At 39.8% G+C, this 26,970-nt stretch overlaps 1 protein-coding gene across 3 annotated transcripts in view; it reads right to left on the bottom strand.

Moving 5' to 3' along the window:
* The window catches only part of SCUBE1 (signal peptide, CUB domain and EGF like domain containing 1), a 214,748-nt gene that overhangs the window by 7,698 nt on the left and 180,080 nt on the right, over positions 1–26,970 (bottom strand). For 2 of the 3 annotated variants that reach the window (XM_061359320.1, XM_061359330.1), the window contains 12 exons: positions 23,838–23,954; positions 20,208–20,330; positions 16,821–16,940; positions 15,114–15,206; positions 13,431–13,547; positions 10,978–11,136; positions 9,733–9,936; positions 4,892–5,059; positions 3,879–4,040; positions 2,212–2,409; positions 1,186–1,338; positions 77–156 (listed from right to left, as the gene is read on the bottom strand). In XM_061359320.1, the coding sequence (XP_061215304.1) occupies positions 77–156; positions 1,186–1,338; positions 2,212–2,409; positions 3,879–4,040; positions 4,892–5,059; positions 9,733–9,936; positions 10,978–11,136; positions 13,431–13,547; positions 15,114–15,206; positions 16,821–16,940; positions 20,208–20,330; positions 23,838–23,954 (1,694 nt within the window). Of the gene's footprint in view, positions 1–76; positions 157–1,185; positions 1,339–2,211; positions 2,410–3,878; positions 4,041–4,891; positions 5,060–8,174; positions 8,337–9,732; positions 9,937–10,977; positions 11,137–13,430; positions 13,548–15,113; positions 15,207–16,820; positions 16,941–20,207; positions 20,331–23,837; positions 23,955–26,970 lie in introns of all 3 variants that reach the window. The other variant, XM_061359341.1, reaches the window with a different exon arrangement.

Below are 26,970 nucleotides of genomic sequence, written 5' to 3'. Positions count from 1 at the left end.
CCCTGTCAGGTATCTTGGAAAAATATTTTGTAAAGGGAATTCTTGCTTAGCCTTGGATAAAGCAGAACTTTCCCACCTTTAGAATTTCTTGATGATTTTCTGATGCATATAATCGTCCATCTCGAACAATGTCTTCTATTAGTTGTTGGTAATCCTCTGAAAAATAAAGATCAGATGAGTGACTGTTTGTGACATCCTTTGGAAGGGTAATAGCCAGACATCAGTTAGAACTTCTCTTCAAAACAAAGGGCAAAAATTTAGTATCCAGTTAATTATTCAGTGTCTCTCAAGCTGCTGTAGTCTAATCTAAACACATTGAAACTTTGCACTGCTTTAGAACACTAATTTTGAATTATCCACATAAATACTAACTTAGCCCCAGAACACTACTCCCTTCAGATAATGTTTTACTATCTACGTTCTAGAGATGAAGAAACAGGACCAGGGATATGAAATAACAGTCAGAGGTTATATGTGAAGTCAGCAGTACAGCCAGAAGCAGATCCAGATTTCTGCCCTGAAAACAGCTCTTATTTTCATTCCAGAATGACCAATTTAATCCAGGTTTTCTCATCATTCACAAAATTTCACTGGTGTTTGGAAAAGAGAACTAACAGCTGCCAAAGGTACCACAGAAAAGTCTTTGTTTCATTAAAAGAGAAATCATCCCAAAGTCCAAAATACACAGTTCAATACATAATTTATGTGACAAACCAGGGTGTTTTAAAATGTGATTTATGAAAGTGGTTACTGAAAAGATATTTCTTTTAGTATCACTGTTTTTTTTTCTTTCTCAGTTGGACTTGTGATTTTATTAATTTAGAATTTTCAAAACTGGCTGTGTTACCAATAGGATTGATGAAGAGGTGTCCCAAAATGCACAGCAAATGTTATTCTCATTATGCATATGATAAATGTCAGTTAAAAAGAGTCTTATTTAATGCTTAAAGCATTCTGTGTAATGTGCTGTCCATCCTTAAAGTATTAGAAAAAGTAACAAAAATAAAAGTAGATATTATTTCGAAGTCTTTGCAAGTAGTTTTAATGTAATTCTCTGGACTAAGAATGAGTTATATCAGGTTTTTCCTCTTCCTCTCTCCCTGTAATCAGTGTATGAGATGTTCTACAAGATGATTTTCCATAATTCGGATATAACACGAAGGTGGAAAACAATGCAATTCTCACCATCGTAAGTCACGTAGGGGACCTGAAATCCTTTGCCACTGTTTCCTTCATTTGACTTGAACTGAATCCAAAGTTTCCTTGATCTTGAGGTAAATGCAATAGGTCTCTCATAAGTCTGACATGTTTCATATGTAGTAATTGAAGTAGGAGAAGCTAGAAAGAAGGTTAAATAAATAAATGTTCTTTATAAAATAACTTTTTGCACCTTTCTTGAGAAGTGACAAATGTCAAATTGACACTATGCTTCTCAGCTGACATTGAGAGCAGAAGTTTCTTGTGATAGAACGGATAGAAGAATCTTGGAGATTCAGCAACAGATCAGCAGCAGCTGGATGCCTGAACAGGACTGAAGGAGTGCATCTCATTGGCACCTTATATTCAGAAGTTGTTGAATTAACTTCCTAAAGACACACCACATAAAATCATAGAATCATAGAATAGTTAGGGTTGGAAAGGACCTTAAGATCATCTAGTTCCAACTTCCCTACCATGGGCAGGGACACCTCCCACTAAACCATGTCACCCAAGGCTCTGTCCAACCCAGCCAGGGATGGAGCATTCACAACTTCCCCACTCCTCATAAAACTGGGAAAACTTTGGATTTCCTGTGGGTGTCAGGTGTACCAACCTGTGTCACTGCCCAGATTTAGCAGTAACTGCAGTGTACACATACTTGCAAAGGCTATGTTAAGAGTACAGCTTGTACAGATGACTGGAAATAGCTCTCCCAGTATAACTTAGCATAGCTTTGTTGACTTCAATAATGGCAGTGATTTATCCCATGTCATAATTGGGCCAGACAGAAGCCTGTTAACCGCTCTGTGATTCAGCCAAGACACTTGAATAATTAATGTAAGTCTGTTAATTGTTATTGGTACACTGTTCTGTTTTAACTTGCTGTGCCAAGTTCATTCACCAATCCTTTTAAAAACACTGGGTAAATGAAGAGAGTTCTCCCTTCAGTATGAACTTTCCACTCAGCCAGTTTGCAGTAAATATTTTTATAACCCATGTCTGGCAACTTACCACTTTTTCTCATTACTAAAACATCACCACATTCATCTTCAATTGGGAGAAATATCTCAGGTACTACGATGAGTATTCTCCTCTTTGGGGGTGGGTTTATATTCCAAATGCATTCAACATTAGCTGGGTAGTCTCCAGGATAGTTGGGTGATTCAATGTAGCCAGTATAATCACCAAGTTCTCCTCCACAGTGCTGGTCTGTGGAGAAACATGAATTAGCATTTGTGTTAGCCCATTAGCTAATTTGGGGTGTTCTTCTAGATCTGTCAAGAGCAAGTCTAAACTCCTCCTTGTGGCTTTAGAAATGCATACATTCTCCAACTGCCTCTTTGTTTAGCACGGAGAGCCTTTAAAGGAATAACTGATCTGCAGGGCTGTTCCAACTGGTTTGCAAAAACTTAATCTCCAGTGTATAGTCTGATTCAACACGTCATCCAGGCTGCTTTAACACTTGATTAAGAAACGAACACAGGTAAGTGAACATGATACCACTGTGGAGGTGCTCACAGAGTGGTTGCCACTGAGACCATCCTGAAATGCAGAAGGTATTCTGGTTTAACTTCACTTGGTTTTTAAGCTGATTTAGCTCAATGAGTGTGATGAACTTAATAGCAAACCTTATCTTAATTAAAGGTTTGCCCGGCTTCATTTTAGTTTAAAACAGTTAATAAAGAATCTTCACTGATGGGTCAGTTTCACTTTCTGAGTTTTCAAATCTCCTACTGAATTTGCCACAGAAGCCTGATTCGGTGAGTTACTTAAGCTTGATCTTTCCAGGCCTAGTTACAAAACTAGATAGATACATGTTCAAGTATTTTGCTTAATCCAAGCCTCAGAGTTCATGCAAGATCAGAAACTGACTTGCAAACAGGGAATATCTAAGACAGCAAAGTGACAAGGGTGGTTTTATTTTATAGGAAAATCATCAAACTCTTCAAATCCCTTACAAATATCTAATATATTCAAATTACATTAGAAATGATGAAGGGCTTCAAAGACACGTGGGACATAATCAGAATAAAAACTCATGACAGACTTGCACATGAACAGTTTGTTTAGATGATGCTACCTAATTATTATAGACACCTTCTCTTAAATTAGCATGGTAGAGATGAAAGAAATTGCTTGCCTAAAAGAATCAGTCATTCACAAAGATCAAACAAAATTGTACTGGAATCTTTGGGGATGTTTAAAATGGTAATTGAAGATAGGAGGCTGAGTACTGCAGAAATGCCTGCGAGAAGATTTCACTGGCATAAGCGATTAGCTGGCAGTTGCAGTATGCATGACCATCTCTCCCAGTGTTTTATAATTATTATAAAATGGCAGTTGCTTTGATAGAAGATACTGTGCTCTGCAGAGACACGGAGGAATATGCATCACTGCAAGATCCCTTACAAGATCTGGGAACCCAAAAGTTCTGTACCTTTAACTTGCTGCTGGCACTGTGCCAAATTACATTAACGCTCAACCAGTCATATGCATCAGGTGGTACTTTTCAGGCTTTTTTCTCATTGTTTTCCCAATTTTTACTATTCCTTCTGACAGGAGGTGAATGCTAACTAGGAATTAGAGAATTGAAGCCCAGCCTGACAGCTGGAACCTTCTAGCTGCTGTTCAGATCTGAAGATACGCTTCACCTCACAACTTACATAGAAGTAACTTACTTTTGCAATGCGTAACATTAGTGGAACCATCAAAATCTGTACTTGTGTTCCCAGGGCAGGTGATGCAGTAGTTTTGACCAAACTCAGGCTGGTATGTTCCCATAGGGCATCGGATACATCTGTGTGTTGTGGAGTTGTAGTAGTGCCCAGGAGAACAATGAACTGTAAGGTATGAGATGCGTTATTTTCAGAAAGTAGTGATCTTCAGTGCACAGAAAACTTTCTTCTACCCTGGATATACCTCACAGTCTCAGTTCTGCAATATACTTACTAGGCCAGAAAAGGCAGAAGAAGACAACAGCTCCCTGTGTTTTGCATTGCAAATGACCTTCTAACTAGAATTATGTTCCAAAGACTAGAGCTAAACCCTTACAAACTAGTAACACATGCTACATTTGTCTCTCACTGTATTTAATACAGTGGTTTCCAATAAGTTTGTAATAAATGGAAGCTGATACATGTCTGCCTAAGCAATAAAAATGCCTTTCACACTAGCGGGAGAGATGTTTCTGTGTCTGTTTGCCAGGGCCACCATGTCATTCCTTCTTCAGCCTTTGCACTGGAAGTTGACATTATGGAACACAAAACGTGTTGCATGCTTACAGTTTCTAGCCCGTTAATAATCAGTCCTTAACTTCATGTAACTTTTGTAGTGTTGTTTTTCTCATTTGATAAATAAAATATACAGGACGTGAAAGCTAAAGCATTATCTAATGCAAGTGTGTCTTATTTCTTGCCATTCGGTGGGGCTGATTCACTCACCAGTTGCATGCTGACCCCATACCTGCCCGTGATAATTCCAAAGAAAGCCATAAAGCCAGTTCAGTCTCTGCAACCTCGGGAAATCATTCCTAGTTGACAGATTTCCCAACCATTTATTTTACTTCCACACTGTGTTTTTACATACAGTGATTATGTTTGGTTTGGGACCTTTCAAACCCCCTTGGTATTCAAGATTACAAAGAAAAGGGCAAGCAGCAGGAATATGAATTGTGGAAAGATTTCAAATTCACCTTTGGTTTCACAGTCTTGAAAGGAAACAGCACCTTCATACTTGGTCACAAGCCCACCGCCACATGGAAAGCAGAGGGTCCTTCCTGGTTCAGGCTGGTATGTACCAAGAGGACAGACTCTACAAGGTTTAAAACCATCTGGGGAATAGTGCCCAGGAGAACACTGCCCTAGAAATTGAAAATGATTATCTGTATCAGTAAGCCAACTTTTCTGGACAAAGCAAAGCTTCCTTTAACTTAAACACATGACAGCAAGACACCTGCAGATCAAACTCTAATCTTACCTGCTGATTTGGTATTCTTCCTGTAGCTGCTTCCTAAAACCAGCACCAGTAAATACCAGTGGTAGCTCTTTGCTACCTATGTTCCTGTTTGCCTTTTTTTCTTGCTTTTTAGCAAGGGCTTTATAAAGACGTTAGAACTTTGTGCTTTCACCATGTCTCTCATCTAAGAATTTAAAAGCACTTTGTAGGAAAAAAATAAATTTTGCACCATAACTATGAAGCAAGTAATAGCTTTTTTTTTTTTTTTTTTGGTTTTTTTTTTTTTTTTTTTTTTTGTATCTCCATTTTATAGATACAGAAGCAGTAGATCATGGGATTTACCAGTCCAGCACCCTGTCTATGAGAACAGCTGACATCAGCAGCTTTCCAGCTAGCTGTGAAAACAAGTGCTTGTCAGAAGCTCTGGTCTGTGTAAAGCAAAGCACTTTGTGAATGAGTCTACTGACAGATACAACCTGATTTCCAAATTTGCTCTCCAAGCAGTTTCTGATAGGCATTTGTTTGGTTTGGTTCTTGCTAGCTTAAGTACTTTACTCCTTGACAGCCTACCTGAGAATCAGGAAGTCAAGTTTTTTAAGATTATGGCATTAATGCCTATCTTGATACCACCCCAGTCTGGGAGACCAGCACTTTGAGATGTATGGTGTTCCCTAAGGTTGGCTAATCCCAAATTTGTAATTTAGCTTCCCTGAGAACTGAACAGCAGGCGGAAACAACTGGCTTGAAAATCTGAAAGTTCTGAGAGCTATAGCTGGGGTTGGGTTCTCTTAAGAACCCCAATACTTGCTGGGAGATAAATGCTGGGGCATCTAGTAACTGGGGTAACTTGCCACTTTAGATGAACTAGAACTCTTGAACAAAAGCAAAGTTCAAGTTCTGCTCCCACAAAAAGGTCAAACTGCTATGGACACCTCTGGGATTTAGTTGCACTTCCATCGCAGCTGGCTGGAATATGACTGTACAAGCTGGCTGTTGTGACACAGATCTCTGAAAAATACTATGATATTGATTTGAAGACAGTTCTGCTATTGTTTTTGTAGCAAGACTGCTCCACCTGGTTTGGTCCAGTTTATCACTGGGCTTGTAACATGAAGGCAGTTAATGAAGTGTGGATTTGGATCTTGATTTTAGTGTGAAGATTAAGCACCTGTGAGGTGTGGCTTACAGACATCCTTTTAAAGAAGAGGTACAGTTGGGTTTTAGAACTGCTAAATACCTGATGCTTTCAACATGAAAATGTCTCGTGCTTCACCTGTATATCAGAGTGAGCTAACTTGCTCCCTTCTTGCTTTCTGTATTGAAAATGCCAAAAAAATAGATCTGAGGGGATTTCTCTGAGAAATGCACCAAATGGCTAGGTTTCCTGTTGTGTTTGGCCTTGGACCTACATGGATGCCATGTAAATTAACTACCACAGCATGTTATTCACTTGCAGCTCCAACACAGAGTTCTACACAACAGGTACTTAAAACCGTTTTCCATACTTGTCATATGTGCCTCACCTGTAAGGGTGAGGATTTCAGTCATACCTTATTTGTTGCCACATAGGCATTACTGCTCCAGAAGATATGATGCAAAAAATACTATTGCTTACATGTGGTGAGTACATTTCTAACAATATCTGCGTTCATCAAAATACACTGTTTCATCACATATGCTGACATATTTTACGGAGACATACTGATTTTGATAAAATCTTTGACAGGCAGGTTTATGAAGTGCAAAGCATATTGGACTTCTTCCCTTGCCACTTTCAGACAAAGAGAAAAGCAGAGAGTTGAGCAGAAAACCAGACTGTTGTGATCTGACAGCAAACATTTTGAGACAGATCCACTCTGCAAAAATAATCAGATGGGTTTCTTTTTGCTGTTGTGCAGAGCAGTAATTCAAACGCAAGCCTTAAAACAAACCAGTCTTTTTCCTGCAGTTGACATGCCACTTTGGTCAGTATACTATAGTCAACTTGCAGAAACTCAGATTTGATTTTGGTAATCTATTCTTGTTGGATTTTGGATAAATACAAATCAACATAACAAAGATACACTGGCATTTCAACAGTTTTCCTGTAATAGTTCCTTCATACAGCAAATCAGCAAAATCTACCATATGTTTGGACTGGAGACTCTAGAGTTATTTTTTATTCACTGGATGGGAAAAAAGTGGCAGTTTCTCAGGTGACATTCATTGTATGTTCCCTGTAGATATCCTTGAAGAAAGCATTAATGTAAATTACATGGATGAATTTTAAAGTTAGAACTTGCATGGCAGATAGGACAGATTTCTTTCAAAGTCAAATTATCTGCTGTAAATTAGATTTTGCTCATTTGTAATGAAATAAGGTAAAGAAAATAATTAACAGTTGTGTCTTAAAACCTTATCTTGATCAAGTTATAACAGAAGCACAGCTCACTTCTGAAACCAGGTATTATAATCATTATAATCTCATTTATGCATCATGAAATAGTCAGAGATACTACATCACTTGCCAAAAGCTACAGTGAATTTAAGCAGCACTGAAACTTGCAGTCATTAGCTCTGAGTCCAGGTTATAGATCCCTGCAGCATAACTATCAAAATTATGATTGCTGCTGATTAGACCAGGTAAGCTGCATCTCATGCAAAACATTAAAAATCAACAGGTTCATTAGACTCACCAATACCAGTCCAAAGTAATCCATCCCTTTGGCTCACAGTATACCTGACGAGTCCTTACAAGTCCAGGTATGGCCAGATCCCATACCTGACTTGAAGCAAAGCTTTGCTTGGCTTGCTCATTTCCATACCATAATTCACATTGCTGTAGCAGGTCCCATCTTCTTGTGAGCAATGTCAGTGGATTGAACAAGCCAAAACATTTGGCATGTTGCTTGTAAGTGCACAGAGATTTCTTCTGTTACCTTTACAAGACAGAAGTGTGGAAGGCTCTCCCCTCTTTTAGCCTCCATGCCTCACATGGTGTGTGGCAACAACTAACCCTTTTATAATCAAATGAAACTTGCCTCCACATTCTGAGACATTCCGGGCGCCTGCTACGCCCTGTCCATCATTACTTGGGCAGGGCTCACAGGTAAGTTGACCTTCTGTGTCTTGGTATGTTCCTGGTGAGCAAGGAACGCACTGATTATGTTCTCCGCTATAAAAGGTGCCCGTGCTGCAGGTAACTGAGAAAAGAAAAGGGGAATCTACATAAGGACTTTCATTTTGATCATTATTTGCCTTTATATCAAACATTTAGAGAAGATGGATCTCTTTGGCCTCAGTATTACAGTGGCATATGTTTTGCATATGTTAGTCCAGGATCCTCACCTAATGTAAACAGACCCATCTCCACTGTGGTCTATGTCAGTTTACATCAGGGCTTGGTCCTTCTATCGTTTAAGCTATTAAATGGCATTGTACTGCATTCAAGTGTTCATCAGAAATATAATGTTAATAAAGCTGATGCGGTCTAAAAATCTTGCAGTTTAATTAAAATAGCGGTGCATAACACATGGGAAGTGATGTGAATTTACATGTTGTTTTTATGGCAGATGACTACAAGAAGTCTGTCCCCTGAGGTCCAGTCTAGAAATTTCTCTGATGGCAATGTATCCCATGTAATACTTTATGTCTCTTGACACTCAAATACCCCAACTGGAAAGTGTTTTAAATACAGATATGAATACATATGCTTTTCTTGCTGCAACAGGGCACATAACTCGATTAAACATTTTTCTCTGCTGGATATAGGTAGTTAAAATGTACAGGTACCTAGACACTAATAGCAACTCTTTCAATAGCTTCTAAATCACCTCTCCTCTGTAATGAAAACAGCCTTTGAACCAACTCATTAAAGGCACCTATCAGATCTGCAGTCAACTATTTCTGTGTGCTTGTAAATAACTTAGTGTTTAAAAGCAGCTGGGAAAATAGATATGCTGATTTTGAAAAGATGATAAGGAAACTTGCCATACTGAGAGCTGCCATTAACAGGTTTGCACTAGCACCTTGCGCCTAGTTACCTTTGCACTAGCACCTTTACCTCTAGTAAAGCGCTAGAGCCTGATAATCTGGGAAAAGCTTAAAGACATTACGTATTTTACATAAAGTTAAAACAGATTTCTTTTTTTTTTTTTTTTTTTAAATTGGACCTCTTGAGTGTTAAATACAAATATATCCATGGGTCACAGATTACTTGGTGGTGAGGAGTGTGAGTGAGGTGACAATGGCATCTGGGTAAATACCATATTATTGTTCTACAGAATTGTAATTATGTTTTCATAAGGTGCTGGGAGCAACTGAGAACTAATTGCCAACACTGCCTTGTGGTAGGCCTTGATACATACCAGCTGACAGCATGGGAATGTAGCCACAGACATGTTTCTTTTCTTTTCTTGCAATCATTTCATGAACTCCCTTCAAAGTCTGATTAACTGCCAGTGGTTCATGCATATATGTTGAGTGATACTGATCTAAATAATCTGTTATCTCAAAGATTTCCTGCAGGGCTCACTAGGGACAAGCTCATTTTGGATTGCCTATTTTGGGGGATATGCTGAATAGGTTATTGGGACTTACCGCATTTTCCATCCTGCAGCACCTGCCCTGTACTGCAAGCTTCATGCCCTTCAGTAGCTTTAGCTGGCTTCTGAGCCACTTCATATTCTGTCCCAGAAAACTGAATGTAAAATTGCTGTTTATTAATAGATTTCCTCAATGTTTTGATTGCAGTTTGCAGCTTCTGCTCCATCCTTTTCCGAACACAGTCAATGTTACAGGTGTCTAGATGGGAAATGATAACAAAACTAGAAGCAATTGAGATTCATGTTTAAAACAAGGTGCTTAACAAAAAGCTGAGCCTGCAACACGCTATGACACCTCTGTTTGTTTCACTGTCTTCTCTGTATCAATTGTAGGAGCAGCCGACTGTATTAAAAATCAGGCCTTTTAAAGGGACAAGACAGTAGCTGAGGTCCATCAGAATGAGTTTCATGGCTTTATAAGCGCACACTGAGTGCTGGCATCTTATCGTTAGCATTAAAATATCTGGGTACACTGAGTGCATGCACAGGAAAAGGGCTGCAGCAAGCATCAATCTCCCTGTGTTGTACTTCCAGATAATGCCTTCAGTCTGCCACAACTACTGTTTCTGAATTTGATCTGCCCATGCTCTACTTATTTGATCAGGAATCCTTCACATTTCTCTAACAAAGAAAGGTACTTTCTGGCACAATTACTCTTTGAATCAGTTGGCTAGTGAGGTACCCCTCAGGGTTAACAAACCTGCCTTTGAGGACTGATGTGTTTATAGAATTCAGCCCACATTTTCTTTGGCTGGATTTTATAGCATAATATTACAGCTCATGAATAACTTGAAGCAATTATTTTTCTTTCTGCAGTTTGTTATGAAAACGTGAGTTTTCCAAATGTGTGATAAAAATGTTTGATTCTCAGACTGAAGTTTCAGAAACATATATTTTGGAGCCTATTTTTATCATTGTTGTTGCAGAACTTCTACCTAGTCCTTACATTCTCTGTGCATCAATTAGCACTTCTGTTTAAAGAAATCAGACTAAATTAAAGTACATGACTTAAGGCTTTGAAGGAATTTTGCTGCAGGTTCAATCTTTGTTCCTTCATCTTAATTTCATACCTGATTCCTTTCAATTAAATCTGTGAAAATTTGAGTTTGGAAAGGCTGCTGAATGAGGCTTGTGCTAAAAAGTTTGCATGAAAGATTGATGAAATAGCATCAAGGAGATTCTACCCACACACAAAGGAACTGAATTCTGATTTCTCTCCACAGACAGATATTTCACAAACCTGAAACTTCTTCTGACTTCATCTCCACTTCAAACTCTGCGGTGATATGGGATACCTCTTTTGATGGGGACTTACGGCCTCGACGTTTTTTCTTGGAGGAATCACACTTGAGATTCACAAAGGTCACCTGGCAGTTGTCTGTACAAGGGAATTGACCTCCTTTGCATAAGAGAAGCAACACAGAAAAGAAATCAAGTAGCAAAGTAGCAAGTGACAGGCTAATAAGCGATATCTCAGCAGGGTTATCATGACTGCAGTGACAAGCTTCACAGTATTTCATGCACATTGTGAGACACCTCCTTCTCTGTGCAACTTTGGGTTTGCTAGTGAATGTAGGGCATGAAAACACAGTGTGGTGGTGCTGAGCTGCACAGTGGTACCTCTAATGTCTACAATTGCCTGTCCCTTTTCTGCATAAGAATTAGAAAGTTCTTTACAGAAATTTTCTAAGATCAACAGTACTATGTATTTGATGGTTAAACAAAGCAAGACAGTCAATTTTCATAAATTCATGAGAGTGCAGGCTTAGGCCTCTAGAAAATACCAGCTGGTATTCCATCTCTTTCAGCAATCGCCAGGTATCAGAGGTTTTAAATCATTTGACTGGGAGGTTATGAAACTATATTGGAAGGCTTTATCTGAGGGGAAGTCACAGAATCATTTTGGTTGGAAAAGACCCTTAAGGTCATTTAGTCCAACCAGTAACCTAACGCTGCCAAGCCCATCACTAAACCATGTCCCTGAGTGCCACATCGATACAACTTTTAAATACCCTCAGGGATGGGGACTCCACCACTTCCCTGGGCAGCCTGTTTCAGTGCTTGAGAACCCTTTTGATGAAGGCTTTTTTCCTAATATCCAATCTAAACCTCCTCTGGCACAACTTGTGGCTGTTTCATCTTATCACAAGCCAGAGGAACTGAACGCTGTTGTCAATTACGTGGAAAAGGCCGCAATCCGCTGGGGCATAATCACATGAGCATTCTTTCCCTATACAAAGAAATCTTAGTGAAAAACATCCTTTTTCTGATAGGCAATGGACCTTCCAGGTCAGGGAGAAATTTCTAGCAGTGAGGCCACCAGGAGGATTTCATTTCAAGCGTGTGGTTGTATTATATAATCTTTCTGTTAGACTCAAAAGTTTAGATGACATAATAAAAACAAAGCAAAGCAAAGGACAAGGATATAAATCCACAAAATACATTCCCATGGTGACTGCATGACTTTAAAAATGAGTCTGAAAATCAAATCTTATTAAAAGAAGAAAATCCCTAAAGACAAGGTAAGCATCTTGACAACTGAGACTTGTTTTAAGTGGGCACTTGGAAAATTAGAGTCATAGATGTCTAGATTTCAAGGTAAAGATAAAATACGAGTCTAAATTTAAAAAATAAAATCTTTAAACCATTAGCATTTTTTTAGGATAGCTATTTTTTACTTTCCTCTATTCAGGGCTCATGTATGACTCACTCTCTAGCAAAAGTGGTGGTGAGGCAGTCACCACAATAGAAGTTTGCTGCATGCTGTTATGTTGCAGTATGAGCTGTTGCAATTACACCAATAGTGTGTATTAAAATGTGGAAAATGTTGAGTTAATATTAAATTCAAATGAATGCCAAATACTTTTAAGCTGTGGAAATGCACAGCAGTAACATCCAAACACTCTTTAACTGTCCCTATCATAGTATCAAGGGGATAGAGGACAAGAAATAAATGTCATGAAGATCTGTTCAATAGACATAACTTTTCAAGTATCTTTTTTATCCAACTTCAAAAATGATGTTAGAAAACAATAACACCACATGCCCAGTCACACTGAATTTTAAGAACATTTGATTACTTTGATTCATCCTCACATAAACATTTTTTAATTTCAGAGTTTTGGTAATTATGTCTAAATCTTTTAATTTTTTTTTCTAACATTGTAACTACTCACTCCAACATAAGAAAAGATCTAAGGCTGCGTAGCACCAGAGCTGAAATATAACTTTATCACTTAGGTTTTATCTTTGCTGCTGCAAGTAATATAGATACTAATCCACAATAAAGCAAATAAATAACATCTTTTGTTTTCTTTCATAAACCACCCTTGGGAAAACTAAACCAAAGCAAACAGGCATTGTTTCACGCAACTTCATATAGGTCACAGCTTTTTGCCTCAGGATATTTCTCCTATTACCAGTGCTAGAAAAAGGCTCAACTGAATCCCAAACTCATGTACTTGTGAACAAAGATTTTTCAAAGCACCTGGTGACATTTCAATACTGTCAGATCCAAACCGAATGCAATGTTCAGCTAGTGTGTGAACCTTGGCCTGAACTTACATTCAGATCCAAATATGACAAACGTTGTTTTTTTTTCCTGTCTGCAGTATGAAAACAAAATAGGCAAACAAGCAAGCAAGCAAATGAAAAATTAAGAGTGCTGTTTACATGTTAGAAGAAACCACATACCTAGAGAAGCTTGCTTCCCAGAATCTTTTGTTTTTTCTTTGCTGCGAGGCCGTAAATGGCATTTTGCATCCTTAATTTTAAAACGAGCTTTCTGCTTGATAGGAGGGGCTAATGAATCTGTTGATGTAAAATAAAAAAGCTATCATTTGGGATGCAGATGAAATGAAATCTGAAACTCATTTTTAAAAACAGACTCAGACGTCTTCTAGTGACAAAGAAAAGAGACAGCCCAAGGGTTACACGCTTTGTACAAGAAGATCCGTCTCTGTAAGTTAATTTTTTTTGCATAAGCACTTATTCTTGAGGCCATGAAGATCAATGAACTTGCTGGTGTCACACATGCACTGCACATAGGCTTCCCCTCCAGCAGGCCTGCACATCTTTGTGGAATTTGAGCAAATTTGTCTGTTACTACGAAAAAGAAATAATTCTTGCCTTTTTTTTTTCCGGACTCTGTCTGCGACTTCCCATGTTACTTGGCTGTAGTTCTGCTCTTGGTAATGCCAACCAGGAATAAGATTAATTTAGGGAGCTACAGTGTTGGCAGTTGAAAACCATCCAAAGGAAACATCTTTATTTGACTGTGGTCTATGGCTTGCAAGCTTTATTCTTCAGCTTTAAATCCAGGCCAGTTTCATCTTGTGACTTTAAAGGCTGTTATATAGCCACGAATCACTTAGGAAATGTGGCTGCTGGCTGACTTCCTCGCAGAGTCCATGGTGGAAAAGGCTGGACCTGGCCCATCACCTGCCAGCCGCTGTAGGCTGCCTATGGGACCTGGAGCAGGTGGAGGGGTGGCTGCAGGTAAGTGCTGCAGCGTGGGTCCCTCTTTCCTTGGGAGGGCTTTGCCAAACTAGGACTATAGAGGTAACCTGCCCCTGTGCCACAGGCAGACACATCTGTTGTCCTGTTACTGCACTCCTCAGCATCGCACCTCCTCACACATTGCAAATATATAAGAAATACATGGTTAGAGATCTGGCAAACTGGAGAGAAGTACAGCAGATAATGATACATAAAGTGAGATGACGCTTCCCACTGTTGGGTGCTGTTCAAGGTGCTTCTAATTTTGCCAGACCTCAACCATTTTGAGCTGAACCTTATTTTATGCTGAGTATCAGCTTTAAGACACATTTTGAAATGTCTGCAAACATAATCCAGCCATTTCTGAGAACAAGATAAATGAAACAATATGTGCTCATAAAAGTCTCATAACCTTTTTATTGGGAATCCCCAGTAGGAGTATCTATGTTCCTACGGAAGGGCTTTGCAGGCAAGGCCTGGAACCCGCAATAAGCCTTCTGCTCTTGCGCTACTGATGGGCCTCTCTGGCTTACTTCCAAGCATGAGAAGAAATACCATTTTGATATGCTTGCTATTGCCTTGTTGAACTATGGAAAGTAAATTATTCTATATATCTGTCACTACTGAATACATCTCAAACCTCCACCACTCCTATACTGACCTACCAACACATGCCACACTGGAATGCAACTGTGTACCCTCCGCCCCTCAAGGAGAGGATGCAGAAAAGCAAGTGTGCACGTGATGGAACACAGGATACCTTAATTCTGGTCTTGTGTAACTTCAGTGCTGTAGGTCTTGCAACTCCCAAATGGTTTGGAGGACCTCCATTCCCCACCTCCTGGACACCAAGGCCCAGGCAAGCAGGAGATCACCTACCTGCGCAGCTGGGCAGGGTTGCGTTGCGTTTCTGCTGAGCTTTGCCTTGCTGGACAGGAACGCCACAGCTCAGCGTGTAGCTGTTCTCTGAATCTGCAGGGCAGAATGCAGTGTCAGAACGTGTGGCAACAGCCTCTCAAAGCATCTGCTCTCTCGTCACCCCCCCAGCATTAATCTTTGACAAACTGATTAATACTGCTAAATAAGGAGGCATTTTAAGTGCTGAACTTGGATTTTAAATGGCTGAAATAGCTTGCCAGAGGCTATGTGTCACTGTTGACTGCAAGTTCTGTTTCTTGCAGCACTGAAATGTTACATTTTATAAACAATTTGGCATGCGGTTAGCTGCAAATAATTCCATGCTGCCCAAGTAGAAAATAGTTTCTGTTTGTCCATGGCAGAGTCCTTGTGCTTTGATCATCTCTTTAATTTAAAAAAGAAACCATGTACTTTCATAATAATTCTAACTCCTGACTCTGACAGAACTTACTGGCAGAAACAAAACCCAACATACTTAGAACCATAACAGGGTTTACATATTGCACAGATAAGACTGTGTATTGGTGCATACAAATTAGATAAATGCATGGTTCCACGAATCCCTGCTAAACTGAAAATAAAGTGTGAACAGCTCTACTTCACATAATGCCAGGACTAATAGGCCTTAGACTATCTACTAAAAGTGGAAATATTCTTGTGGAAAATAATTCTTTGTCTGTAACAGAACATGCACAAAAAAGCAGTAGCAATCCCCTTCCCCACCTGACCTGCAAAACTGTACATGAAAATTACCTGGAGCAAATGATACAAAGCAGGGAGAAGACAAAATGCATGAATTTCTATAAATAACACTCTGCTAAACTACTACCAGGAAAATGTATTAAAACTCAGCAACCACAGCAGATAATACTGAGAGATTCTTTTTGCCATATAGCCTCCTGAGACAGATTTGGTTGCATTCATTTTTTATGAGACAGTAAGACTGTTTTAAAGGTGTTGCTAGGTCAATCTTTGCTCCACAGTGCCCCTGGCTGAGCTGACAGAAGTTTTATGCCATCCCAGCTGATCTGGGAGCCTGATCATGTGCTGTGGCAGCCACAGTATTAAATTTCCCAGGGTGTCCTACTAGTCCTTTTTCTGCTCGTGCCTCAGAATGTGCTCACCAAGACAAGTTCCTCCCAGGGGTCTCTCTGCTCTGGGATGCATTTCTGCTCCTGCTCAATCACACAGTTACAGGGTATTTCAGGCCATGATGCAAAGTTCATTTTAAACAGATGCCTGGATGGGCACAGGGGACTTGACTCAAAGCTGAAAAACCTGGTACTGAAAATCAGTAGGAATCCACTGAAATCAATTGCCGATTTTTTTTTCTCCCTCTCTTTTTGACACAGCAGTTCAATGCATTAAAATTTTTCTTTCGCACCTTCCTGCCCAGGGTAGACATGTCTCAGGTTTTTGTTTGAAATTCCCCACCCCTCCAAATGACACCTCAAATTAAACAATGAAGGGCCAAAACTCTAATGTAAGTGGTAATCAGCTCTTCTATTTAGTGATGTACTTATCTGGCCCAGTTCAAGCTATAAAGATATTTTTGCTCATTTCCAATTGTCCAGAACAAAAACTGAATGTAAGAACTGCAAACACATTGGCAGAGGAATACCATCAAGTCACATTCTATACTTGGGAGCACAAACGTTTTGTACAAACCTGGAACAAAAAGAGTATTGGATGGGCATGACAGGAAGCAGCTTTCTATGCCTCCTGTCTTACTACACACTAGCTGAGCCTTGGGAGCTGGTTTGGCATTCGGGAGACATTTCACTATCTCTGAGGAGAGAAAAAAGAGAAATGAAAAAAAAATCAGACACTGCCCAACCCAGATCCTTGTGCATCCACTTGCATGCAGTGCTGAGGAAAGGAAAGTGGAAACAAAGCAAAATCACAAGCTCAGTTAGGGAGAAAGTATCTGGATCTTCAGCTTAGACTTGAAATTAAACTCCTTCGAAGTTCTTGACCTAAACTCTTGATCAATCTTTCCCTCCTATCCTTCACTTAAGGACTGTTCAGGTCCAAGATCTGCACTCTGGAAGGCAGGTATCTAAGTACAAGGACAATTCTGCATGCACATCTTGATCTCAGAAGCAACAGGTAATATTAATGACCTGAGATGTCCTTTCCTCCCTTTTGGAGGCAACAGCTCTCCGATTTAACAGGCCAACTACCAACCATGCACAGGAGTCACCCTCACAAGGATCTGTTTATTTAGGTGACTGCAAAAGTGGTATTTTCCACTTCTCTAACTCTCAACGACTTTTTACTTTTAGCTCCATGCTGTAGCCTCTGGAAGTAGAAAACTTTCCAGCCAGGCAGGGATGAGGCAGGAGATGCTGGTAGTCCCACCAGTCCTTTCAGCCACTGCTGAAATGGAGACAGTGACACACAGAGACATCAGCCATTTCTCATCAATGTCCACCACATGAGGCACGTTGCAGCTTGTGCAATGGAAATACCCAGATTCTTCTCTTGGCTTCACGGCAGGATGAAGACAGAGTATCCTGCAGGTCTCAAACTGCTCTTATTTGGGTAAGAGACTGTTTGTGTTTTAGCTGAAACTACAGAAAGCTGTAATGAATTGCTTGCTACTTCTTCTGAACATGCTCACCTTACAAGATGGATGTGGCTGACTCTTGTTTTGCTCATGCCTGACTGTGCTACTGAAAATGTCATTTTTCCTGTCAGCTCACCACTGAACCACACCAAGGGAGACCAAAGCTGCAGCAGCCAGACTGGTTTGGATCTGCCAGCATCTGGGAAAAGCCCAGTAAAGCTGGGATGAAACAGGGCAATTCAAGTGTGGGAGCTGTAATGAGCCTTGCCTGGTTTGGCTTGAGTGCAGAGGAAGGGTCGCAGCAGCCACCAGCTGGCTCGCACCCCTGGCCTCACTGGTTAAGTATAAATACATACAAGTCCCTTAAACACACCTGATGTTCACATCTTTAATACGGGAATAATCATCCTCCACTTACTTCCCTCCTAAGGTCTTTTATGTGGCTTCGGTGATGGTTTTAAAGAATTTGTTTCTTTGGACTGAGGAAACAAAGCAAGCGCAAAGTGTCATTGCTGAGCAAAAGAGGATTTTGTTACTGCAAATATCACCAAATCATGTGGCATTCAGGATCACTAAATATCATTCTACTTCTTTTTTGTGCTTTTATAACAATATAGAATGCAGTTGCCTCTAAACAATGATGGTAATAAAGGCAAGTGATCAGCAGGGAGATGACACTCATTTTAAGCCTCATTAAATTCATCAAATAAAACAGTGTATACTAATAGAGAAGTGTTCTATTTTCCATCTTCTGAGTATTACAAATAATGAAGAGAAATTTACAACTAGGAAAATATTTTCAACCAGCCCCTTACCATGGGAACAGCATTCTTAGCAGGCTGAGAGGGAATATAGCACAAAACTTTTGTCTAACTATGAGGTCTAACTATATAGCAGACCTCAAAACTGTAGTCCCTGCTGTTAATTTACAAACTCATTTCCAGAGGAGTAACTGGTACATTGCAAGAGAGACCTGTTGGATAACTAAAACCCACCAGTGTTAATCATTTCTTATGCCTACAGAACTCGATTCTGTATATAATAGGGAAAGTTAATATAGATAAAGCTAAGCAGGAAAAATGAAGTACATAGTTGTGGTTAGGAGAGAAGTCAATGGCAAAGGCTGAAACCCAACCTGAGATATTTACCCACAACCCCACCCTGGCTATATAAAAGTATATAAAAGACTGTAATGCTTTTCTTCCGTATGTGCAGAGATTCCGTTAAGTCCCTTTCTTGTTCTGTCTTCCTCCCAGTTAAGTATTAGGCCCCAAGTTTATCTATGAGAAATTACTAGTGGTTCAGCCTGGAGAAGGTTGCGTGGAGACCTTGTAGCAGCCTTCCAGTATCTGAAGGGAGGCTATAAGGATGCTGGGGAGGGACTATTCATTAGGGACTGTAGTGATAGGACAAGGGGTAACAGGTTAAAACTTAAACAGGGGAAGTTTAGATTGGATGTAAGGAAGAAGATTTTTACTGTTAGGGTGGTGAGGCACTGGAATGGGTTGCGCAGGGAAGCTGTGAATGCTCCATCCCTGGTGGTGTTCAAGGCCAGGTAGGACAGAACCTTGGGTGACACGGTTTAGCGGGAGGTGTCCCTGCCCATGGCAGGGGGTTTGGAACTGGATGATCTTAAGGTCATTTTCAACCCTAACTATTCTATGGTTCTGTGATTCTAAACCCCCCTACCCAAACAAACCCCCACAACCTAAATTTGACTATGAAAGACCTCAGGTATGCCATTCCCGTTAAAAATGTGAAAATGGAATTAAGATCTCCCAGAAAATACTTTGAATGGCTGTAGCCATGGCCAAGATGTGTTATGCTTCAAATAAGACCCCAGAAAAAAGTCATCTACTAGAAGGATACAGAAGTTCAGATCTGTCACAAAGTGGCACTAGAAGCAAGTGCCATAATTTTAATGGTCACAGGACTGTGCTCATTGCAAATAATACACAGCTAGTGTTAGTACTTTATATTAAGCAGGATACCTTTGGAGATAACTTGAAAAACTGGGGTATGGTGCTGTGAATGTAGATTTATTCATTAACATGAATACTATGTCCTACTTGTAAGCAGTTACATGTTTTGAATATTCTAAATTAGTCTTAAAGGCAAAGAGTTATAGCTGGGGCCACAGAGATGGACAAAGGACAAATTAAGGATGAAAATATAAAATACATAACATAATAATAAGATGACTTAGATATGTGTGAATCGACTCCTAAAAAACTCCCCTGTCTACACAAAAAATTCCAGCAGACTGCCCATTCTCTAATCCACCTGGAGTTACATTCTGGTTTATGGACCTCATAGGATCAGGTGTTCTTTGACTTTACAGAATTAATTTGGAGATCTACCTATATTTTCACAATATCTATACTGTGAAAATGCAGCATCCCTCAGGCAAAACCACGGGCTTTTCCACCCTCCTGGAGGACAGGAGCATCACCATAGTCACCTCCAAGTCAGCTTCCCACACTTACCAACACAGTCCTTTTTATTCCAGTGCAGTTTCTTTCCAGGTGGACAGACACATTCATAGCTCCCCATTGTATTAAGGCACCCATAGTCACAGCTACCATTGCTGATGCTGCACTCATCAATATCTGAAAGTGTAATTAAAGTTGAGAAGAGTATTAACCACATGTACACATGTATACTGTGCATTAAGGTAGTATGTGCATAAGGATATCTGTTTCTACTATATCTTTTACATTTAAGTCTATATAAACACGTATAAATGCAGACAATACTCATGCCAAACAATTTTAGTGTGTATTGCATGTATCTGTCCTTAGATAGATGTATAGCTCCTACCCTTTCAAGGATTTATGCATATGATACAATATACTTGCTAGGGGTATTGCACTGAAATTCTTGGAAGTACTTACAAGATACAAAACATGCTCAAAAGCCTCTGCAGGATCTGGACAATAATGTATATTGCATTATATGGAAAAATGTCAAAGGCATAAACTTCTGTTAGATTAGATCTCTTGCATAACAGGGAGATAAATTCTCCATAGTGATTCACAGAGTTTGCTTTTAGAAATGATTCAGATGGAGAAAGAAACTGCGTATTTGATAGGAACCTAGCAGCTGAAGTGTAGTTTATTTAGTCTTCTACTCTTCCAATGAAAATGAAAGGTAAAAGCTTGCAGGAAGGTAAAGCAATTACTGGATATATTATCACTGATATTCCACATAAAATGTTTCAACTTTTGTTACATTAGAAAAGTATTTAGTCAATGTGAGGTGCACTCTTTTAGTCTATGCAATCAGCATTTATATACTTGTGCTGACGTGGCCAATCTCCCATCTCCTCTCTTCCCACCAGCAGAAAGAACGCTTATCCATCATACTCAACAGGAGTTGTGCTGCCATGTACTTGCTTCTGGATCACGCCCAGATGGCACAGGCCAAAACTGTCTTATGGCACCAGTGGACTATCAGTTGCACATTGCTGCTCCAGAGTCCTTAATTCACTAATATAGCCATAACCTAAAAGCCCTTGTTATGAACTATAGTTCCATTATTTTAGGCACTGCACTAACCTCAATGACAAATGGTTTTTGCCCTTTGAACACAGCTATGTTCATTTGCTTGCTAAAACAGTAGCATTACTGTAATACTTTTACAAGGCACATAGGTAGTGCCATTTGACATATGCTGAAATGAGCTAGAATGACATCAAATCAATGGGAGATATACTGAATTTCTAATACTTTGGCTTAATGATAGGCCTCAAAATGTAACTACAGAGGAAAACCATCAATGTGTCTGGCCATAAATGCTCCCAGGCTGAGTATCTAACTGCTTTTACGAACCATGCGTAGAGTCCAGGCTTGACCTCTGACTGCCATGTGCTTGCCACTGTGTGAATCCATGTGGTTTGCATGAACACTGCCTGAGTTCAAGCCAGTTCTCCCCAGGCCCCAGTGTTGCATCCCAGTGACCCCATCTGATTAACAAATCATCTGGTTAACAAATGTGGACCCATACACATCAGGCAAGTTTTCCTCTGGCATCTTGGGGCACTTGATGGGAACATGGGAGTATTTACTGGGGTAGCTGCTGAAATCTAGAAATGTCTTTCTTCTTCTGATACAAGATTTTAGCCCATGTGGTTAAGTAAAAATCTGGAAAATATGGAAAATATGCAAAAAATAAATTGAGAAAGACACCCATATATGATGGGCACGTTTCTGGACAATGTTATGATTTTTGGGTCAGAGTCAGAACTTCTGCAGGTCCTCGGTCAGCAGTTCTAAAAACACACAAGGGAGATAGCCTGAGAAAAAACTTTTTTCTGGGAAATTTCATACATAGAGGTGGGGGTTATGCTGAGTCTTCTCTGCTTGTGAACCCATACTTTGAAACACACATATTACCCACAGTGCTCTTGCCACTGAACTCTGGCTGAACTGTTCAAACCCAAGCTCTTGCTGTCAGGTACCTCAGCCCAGAACCAAGCTCCTGAAAGCAGCAGCCAAATTCCCCAAGGCATTGAATAGACCTGCAGATTCTACTGACTTTCCTAAGGTCACTTAACAAGGCAATTTACACTGAAAGTAGGGCTTTACATCAACAGGTGGTATAAATGCTAGCACTGTCCTTAGTTTCCCTTAGTTTCCCACTGTCCATAAGTTTCCCTTATGACACACAACTTCTATTACAAGAGGTGCCATGAAGAAGACATCAGACTGCAACAGGATCTGTCCTTCAGCATGAAGGCCCAGAACAAGGACATTGCCACATAGTTCGTTAATTACTAACAAAGGGGAAGCGAGATGGAGAGAAAGCTTACTAAGAGGTAAGCTTGCACCAAACCTTTTTGAAGGTTCTCATTATTTCTCCCTAGTTTTGAGTTCTGCTTAGTGCTGCATTGATGGTGGCCGGGGTAAGCTATTCGTTCCACTATAAACATCACTCTGAAGGGGCTGACTAAAACTAATGATAGGCCTGAGCACCAAAGCTCAGGGTGGATTCAGAGCAGTGATTTGGATCTGCCCAATAAGGAAAAAAGCAGGCAGTTTGGATCTGGTCATGTTTTTGTCAGAGGTTCAGCACTGAGCACTTCCAGTTAGAGTTCTGGTTCTATTTCAGTCTTATTTAAAAGGCTGAAGCTGAAGTAAGGCTGAAGATTATTTAAAGCCTGATGTTGAACCCCAGACTTTGAGGCTTTTCCTAAATTAAGACATATATTAAGTCGTTAAGGAATTAACAGTGAAACTGAGAATCAGTCTCTCATACCCTGCATAGCATAGGTCCCCAAAATTTCCAGACTCTGCTTTTGCTTTCAGAACTGCCCTTAAGTGAAGTCTTTTCCCAAACTCTTTCCTCAGATGAACTCCAATTTTTCTTCCTGCCTGCCTCTACTATACAGTGAATTCATTTGTTACTTTTACTGCTCTATACAAGAGATACCAGAATACACCACCTACCCCTTTCTTCCAAAGAGGGGGCTGGCAGAGATATGATTAGCAGTGTGTCATGTTGAACTCAACACTCAGATGGCAGTGAGGGACTGGCATCTGTTTCTGCTACATGAGTTTGCATGCCAAAATTTGTAAACTTTGTAAAACCGACATCCTTCTCCTATTCTCTTTGTAGCTCATCATTTGCAGCCTTCCTTCTGTAAATATAACTGCGACTAACCTCACTCCTGTGAAAGTACCAATTAGTACTCTGTGCTCGTAAACTCTATAACGAAGCTTACCCTGTACAGTGCAATGAACCCCAGCCATGAAGCTGCTTTGCGATGGTTGTGGAAGAATGGTTGCATCCATGCATCCATGCATCCATGCAGCAGTGGATGCAAGCATCACAGCTACAGGCTTCTCACCTATACTGGTGCTGATATGTACCACCATCAAAAAGTTCCAGGACATTGGTTTTTATTTATGTTCTTCTCCTGAAAATTCTTCAGCAAGATTGAGATGCTGAAATTTCAGTCACACAAAATAAAGCTAAAATAGCATGAGCTTGCTATTTTAACTTTAACTTTATTAGTTTATCATCTCCAGTTCTAAATGCTTCAGCTGAAAGAATGCGTGGCTGAGTAAACAGTTCACAAACCAAACAAATACATAAGTAAAACTTGGTTTCCAAACCTCCGCAGTGTGTCAGTCCATACAAGGTGTAGCCTTTATGGCAAAGACATTCAAAGCTACCAGGGTAGTTGATGCAGGTGTGATCACAGGTCCTTTCAAAGGAACACTCGTCGATATCTACATTCACAGAAAAAGCATTAGGAAATTAGAATTCAGGTAAACTGAATGGCTGGAATTTCACATTGAGTTGCAACATCTTGTTACTGATAAAACATCAAACATCACCCCATGTAAACTCTGAATAAAATATCATTTTCATTCCTCTAGTGCCTTATACGGAAAGGACTTGCAGGTACATGGAGAAGGGTGAGAAAAGAGCAGAAACAAAACCATGAACACCGTATTATACATGTTCACCATTAGATGGCAACCTTTAACTTCTGATCATCGTTACCCAGCCGGGCAATGGGGTATGAAGGTTTTGGGGGGTTAGTGGCACAACGGAAAAAGTTTCGGGTTGGATCAAGTCATTCCCTCTTTCACTGACCATTCCTCTGCCATCCTGCCCACCAGGACAGGGAGCCTGCTCTGCCTGTGCAGACTGTACACACGGTAGCACATCTACAAGGGAGTAAGCACAATACCATCTGAGAACATGCCAATGTCAGGAATGGTGGGGCTAAACCTAAAACACAGGAAATCTCAGCCCAAAGTCACATTCTACCTAATTCAACAAAATTTGACCTCTTCCCCTTAAAAAAGTCAGGCATCTCTAATTATCACTGCTCACTAATGCGAAACCCTTATTTACATAGTCTCTTCTATCCAGCAGCCTATGAAGAAAGCAATTAACAGCACACTGCTTCAAAGGTAGTATAAAGGTTTCGCTAAGCAGGACGACATCAAAGGTTTACTTGACAGCTGTCATGACGTAATGGACTTGCTGTAAACCATTACATTAAAGGTACCTTAGATAGCAATGCATGCAAAATAACACTTTTGAGTGAATTTCATCCTAAAACGACTTTTTTAAAATCCTCTTCCGTGATTAATTTTTCCATTAAAAGGCTAGAGATATTAATACAATGACATTGAAAGTGATAATTTCAACAAATCTCATTCCTCCAATATTCCTGAGGTATAAATGAATGAAATAGTATTTGCCTAATAGCTTGCACACTTTCTAAAGTAGCTTATTAAGAACATAATTATGAGCAACACCATTACTATGGATAATTCATACTTTCATATTGCACATGCTTAGAAAGCTGTGGGTGCTTGAAAAAACTACAAAACTCACCAATACTTAAGGGTGTGCTACCCAACTCCTAGATCCAAGTATTATTTATACAGTTTTGATGTTTAATGAAATATTCTAGGGCTCATCCTGCTGTTACAAATGCAAATATGTAACTTCAAGAACTAGAGAAATAAGATTTTGTGTATGTGTACACAAACCCAAAATCTGTGTGAGAGTTTCTGCACAAATTTAGAATGTTGTAAACAGCTCTCATTATATGATCTCCAATTTTAAGTGTTTCAAAACATTCATGCAAAAGAGAATTCACAATGTGGAAACCAACTGTTCGGGCAAATGCATAACAGAAAATGAAATACATATCATAAACAAAAATCTATGCTATCCAGTTTTATGTATGCATCACAATCACTTGTTATGATCAAGCAGCAAAAAGAGGAAAGAGATTTTCTCTTCTTTACATCTATTTAATTTTAAATGCATTTTTCTATGCATTTAAAAATATTATTTGAGTTCTGAAAGTAATTTCTTTTTTAGGTTTCCTTTATAGCCTTGGAAATATGCAGCTTTTGAATACATATCAATGGCAAACTGTTTCAGTTTTCTCTAAATAAATACATAAAGTAAAATCATTCTGGAATGAACACTGCAGTTATGGTTTTAAAAGACTTCTAATGCCTAAGAAGCCAAATCATACAACATCGTCTCATTCATGTGTGACCTTGTGCCCTGTATGGTACTGCAGGAAATTTACAAAAGCAGTTGATTTTCTGGCCTCTGACTTACCTTGGAAGGCTCTTTTTAAAAAATAATTTAAGATTTCTCAATAGTGATCTTATCCTGTACTAGTTTAGGCAGTGGGGTTTATGCATTGCTTCCACACATACCACTTCGTGTTGTTACATATTATGGCTTATAGGTTGTTACAGGTTTGTTTTTTTTGCATTAAGAAGGATGACTCTTTGCCTGTGGAAACAATGGTCCGCCTAATAACATCACCAGTCATCTGCTTGCTACGTAACAGACACTCAGAATGGACAAATGCATTTCTACTGCACAAAATATCAGCTACTCATAAACCTATATTGCTTACACTGGCTGACAGAGACACCGAAACACTTTTATTATAATACAAAGACTGCTATTAAAAGCTTTTTCACCATTTAAGACCCTCATCCCACCTCCTGCTGCTGTTCTCATAAATTCAACCTCTGCTGAATTCAGAATCTTGCTTTGGCTGATCGAATGCGGAAAGACTCCATGCAGATTCTTCCTTGCTTAACACCAAGCCCCTTGCCTCCTCTCCTCCTTGCCTGTGGATGGTAGGGCGAGGCTCTGCCCAAGGAACAGAGCTTTCCTCGGCGCCCTATCTGCAGAATCACCAGTCCCCTGAGGAATTCAGCACTGGTGATAGAAAAGGGAAAAATATGCACCACATACCCTTCACTAGAAGAAACGGTGGTGTGATACAGGATGCTGAAATACTTTCACTTTGTTTTCTTCTCTAAACTGAAATCTGTGCTCTGGGTGCTGTTATACCCTGGCTCCCAGAAACTTTGAAGTTGGCCCTTGCACTTTTGTAGTGCTCCACAGTATTTCTGCATATTTACCCTGAAAGGATGTCCTTTTTTCAACAGGACAAGGAGTATTGGTTTTAAACTGACAGAGGGCAGATTTAGACTAGATATAAGGAAAAAATTCTTCACTATGAGGGTGGTGAAACACAAGTATGGGTTGCCCAGAGAAGCTGTGGCTGCCCCATCCCTGGCAGTGTTCAAGGACAGGTTGGACGGAGCTTGGAACAACCTGGCCTAGTGGAAGGTGTCCCTGCCCATGGTAGGGGAGTTGGAACTGGATGAGCTTTAAGGTCCCTTCCAACCCAACTATTCTATGATTCTTTTTCCCACCACCCTCAAGATACAGCTATATTGTGTA

This window comes from Neopsephotus bourkii, unplaced genomic scaffold (genome assembly GCF_033783945.1).
Source record: "Neopsephotus bourkii isolate Nb327-2 ecotype Australia unplaced genomic scaffold, CSIRO-AGI_Nbou_v1 NB_107, whole genome shotgun sequence".
Taxonomy (NCBI): Eukaryota; Metazoa; Chordata; class Aves; order Psittaciformes; family Psittacidae; genus Neopsephotus; species Neopsephotus bourkii.
This window is presented reverse-complemented; position numbering and strand designations above follow the sequence as displayed.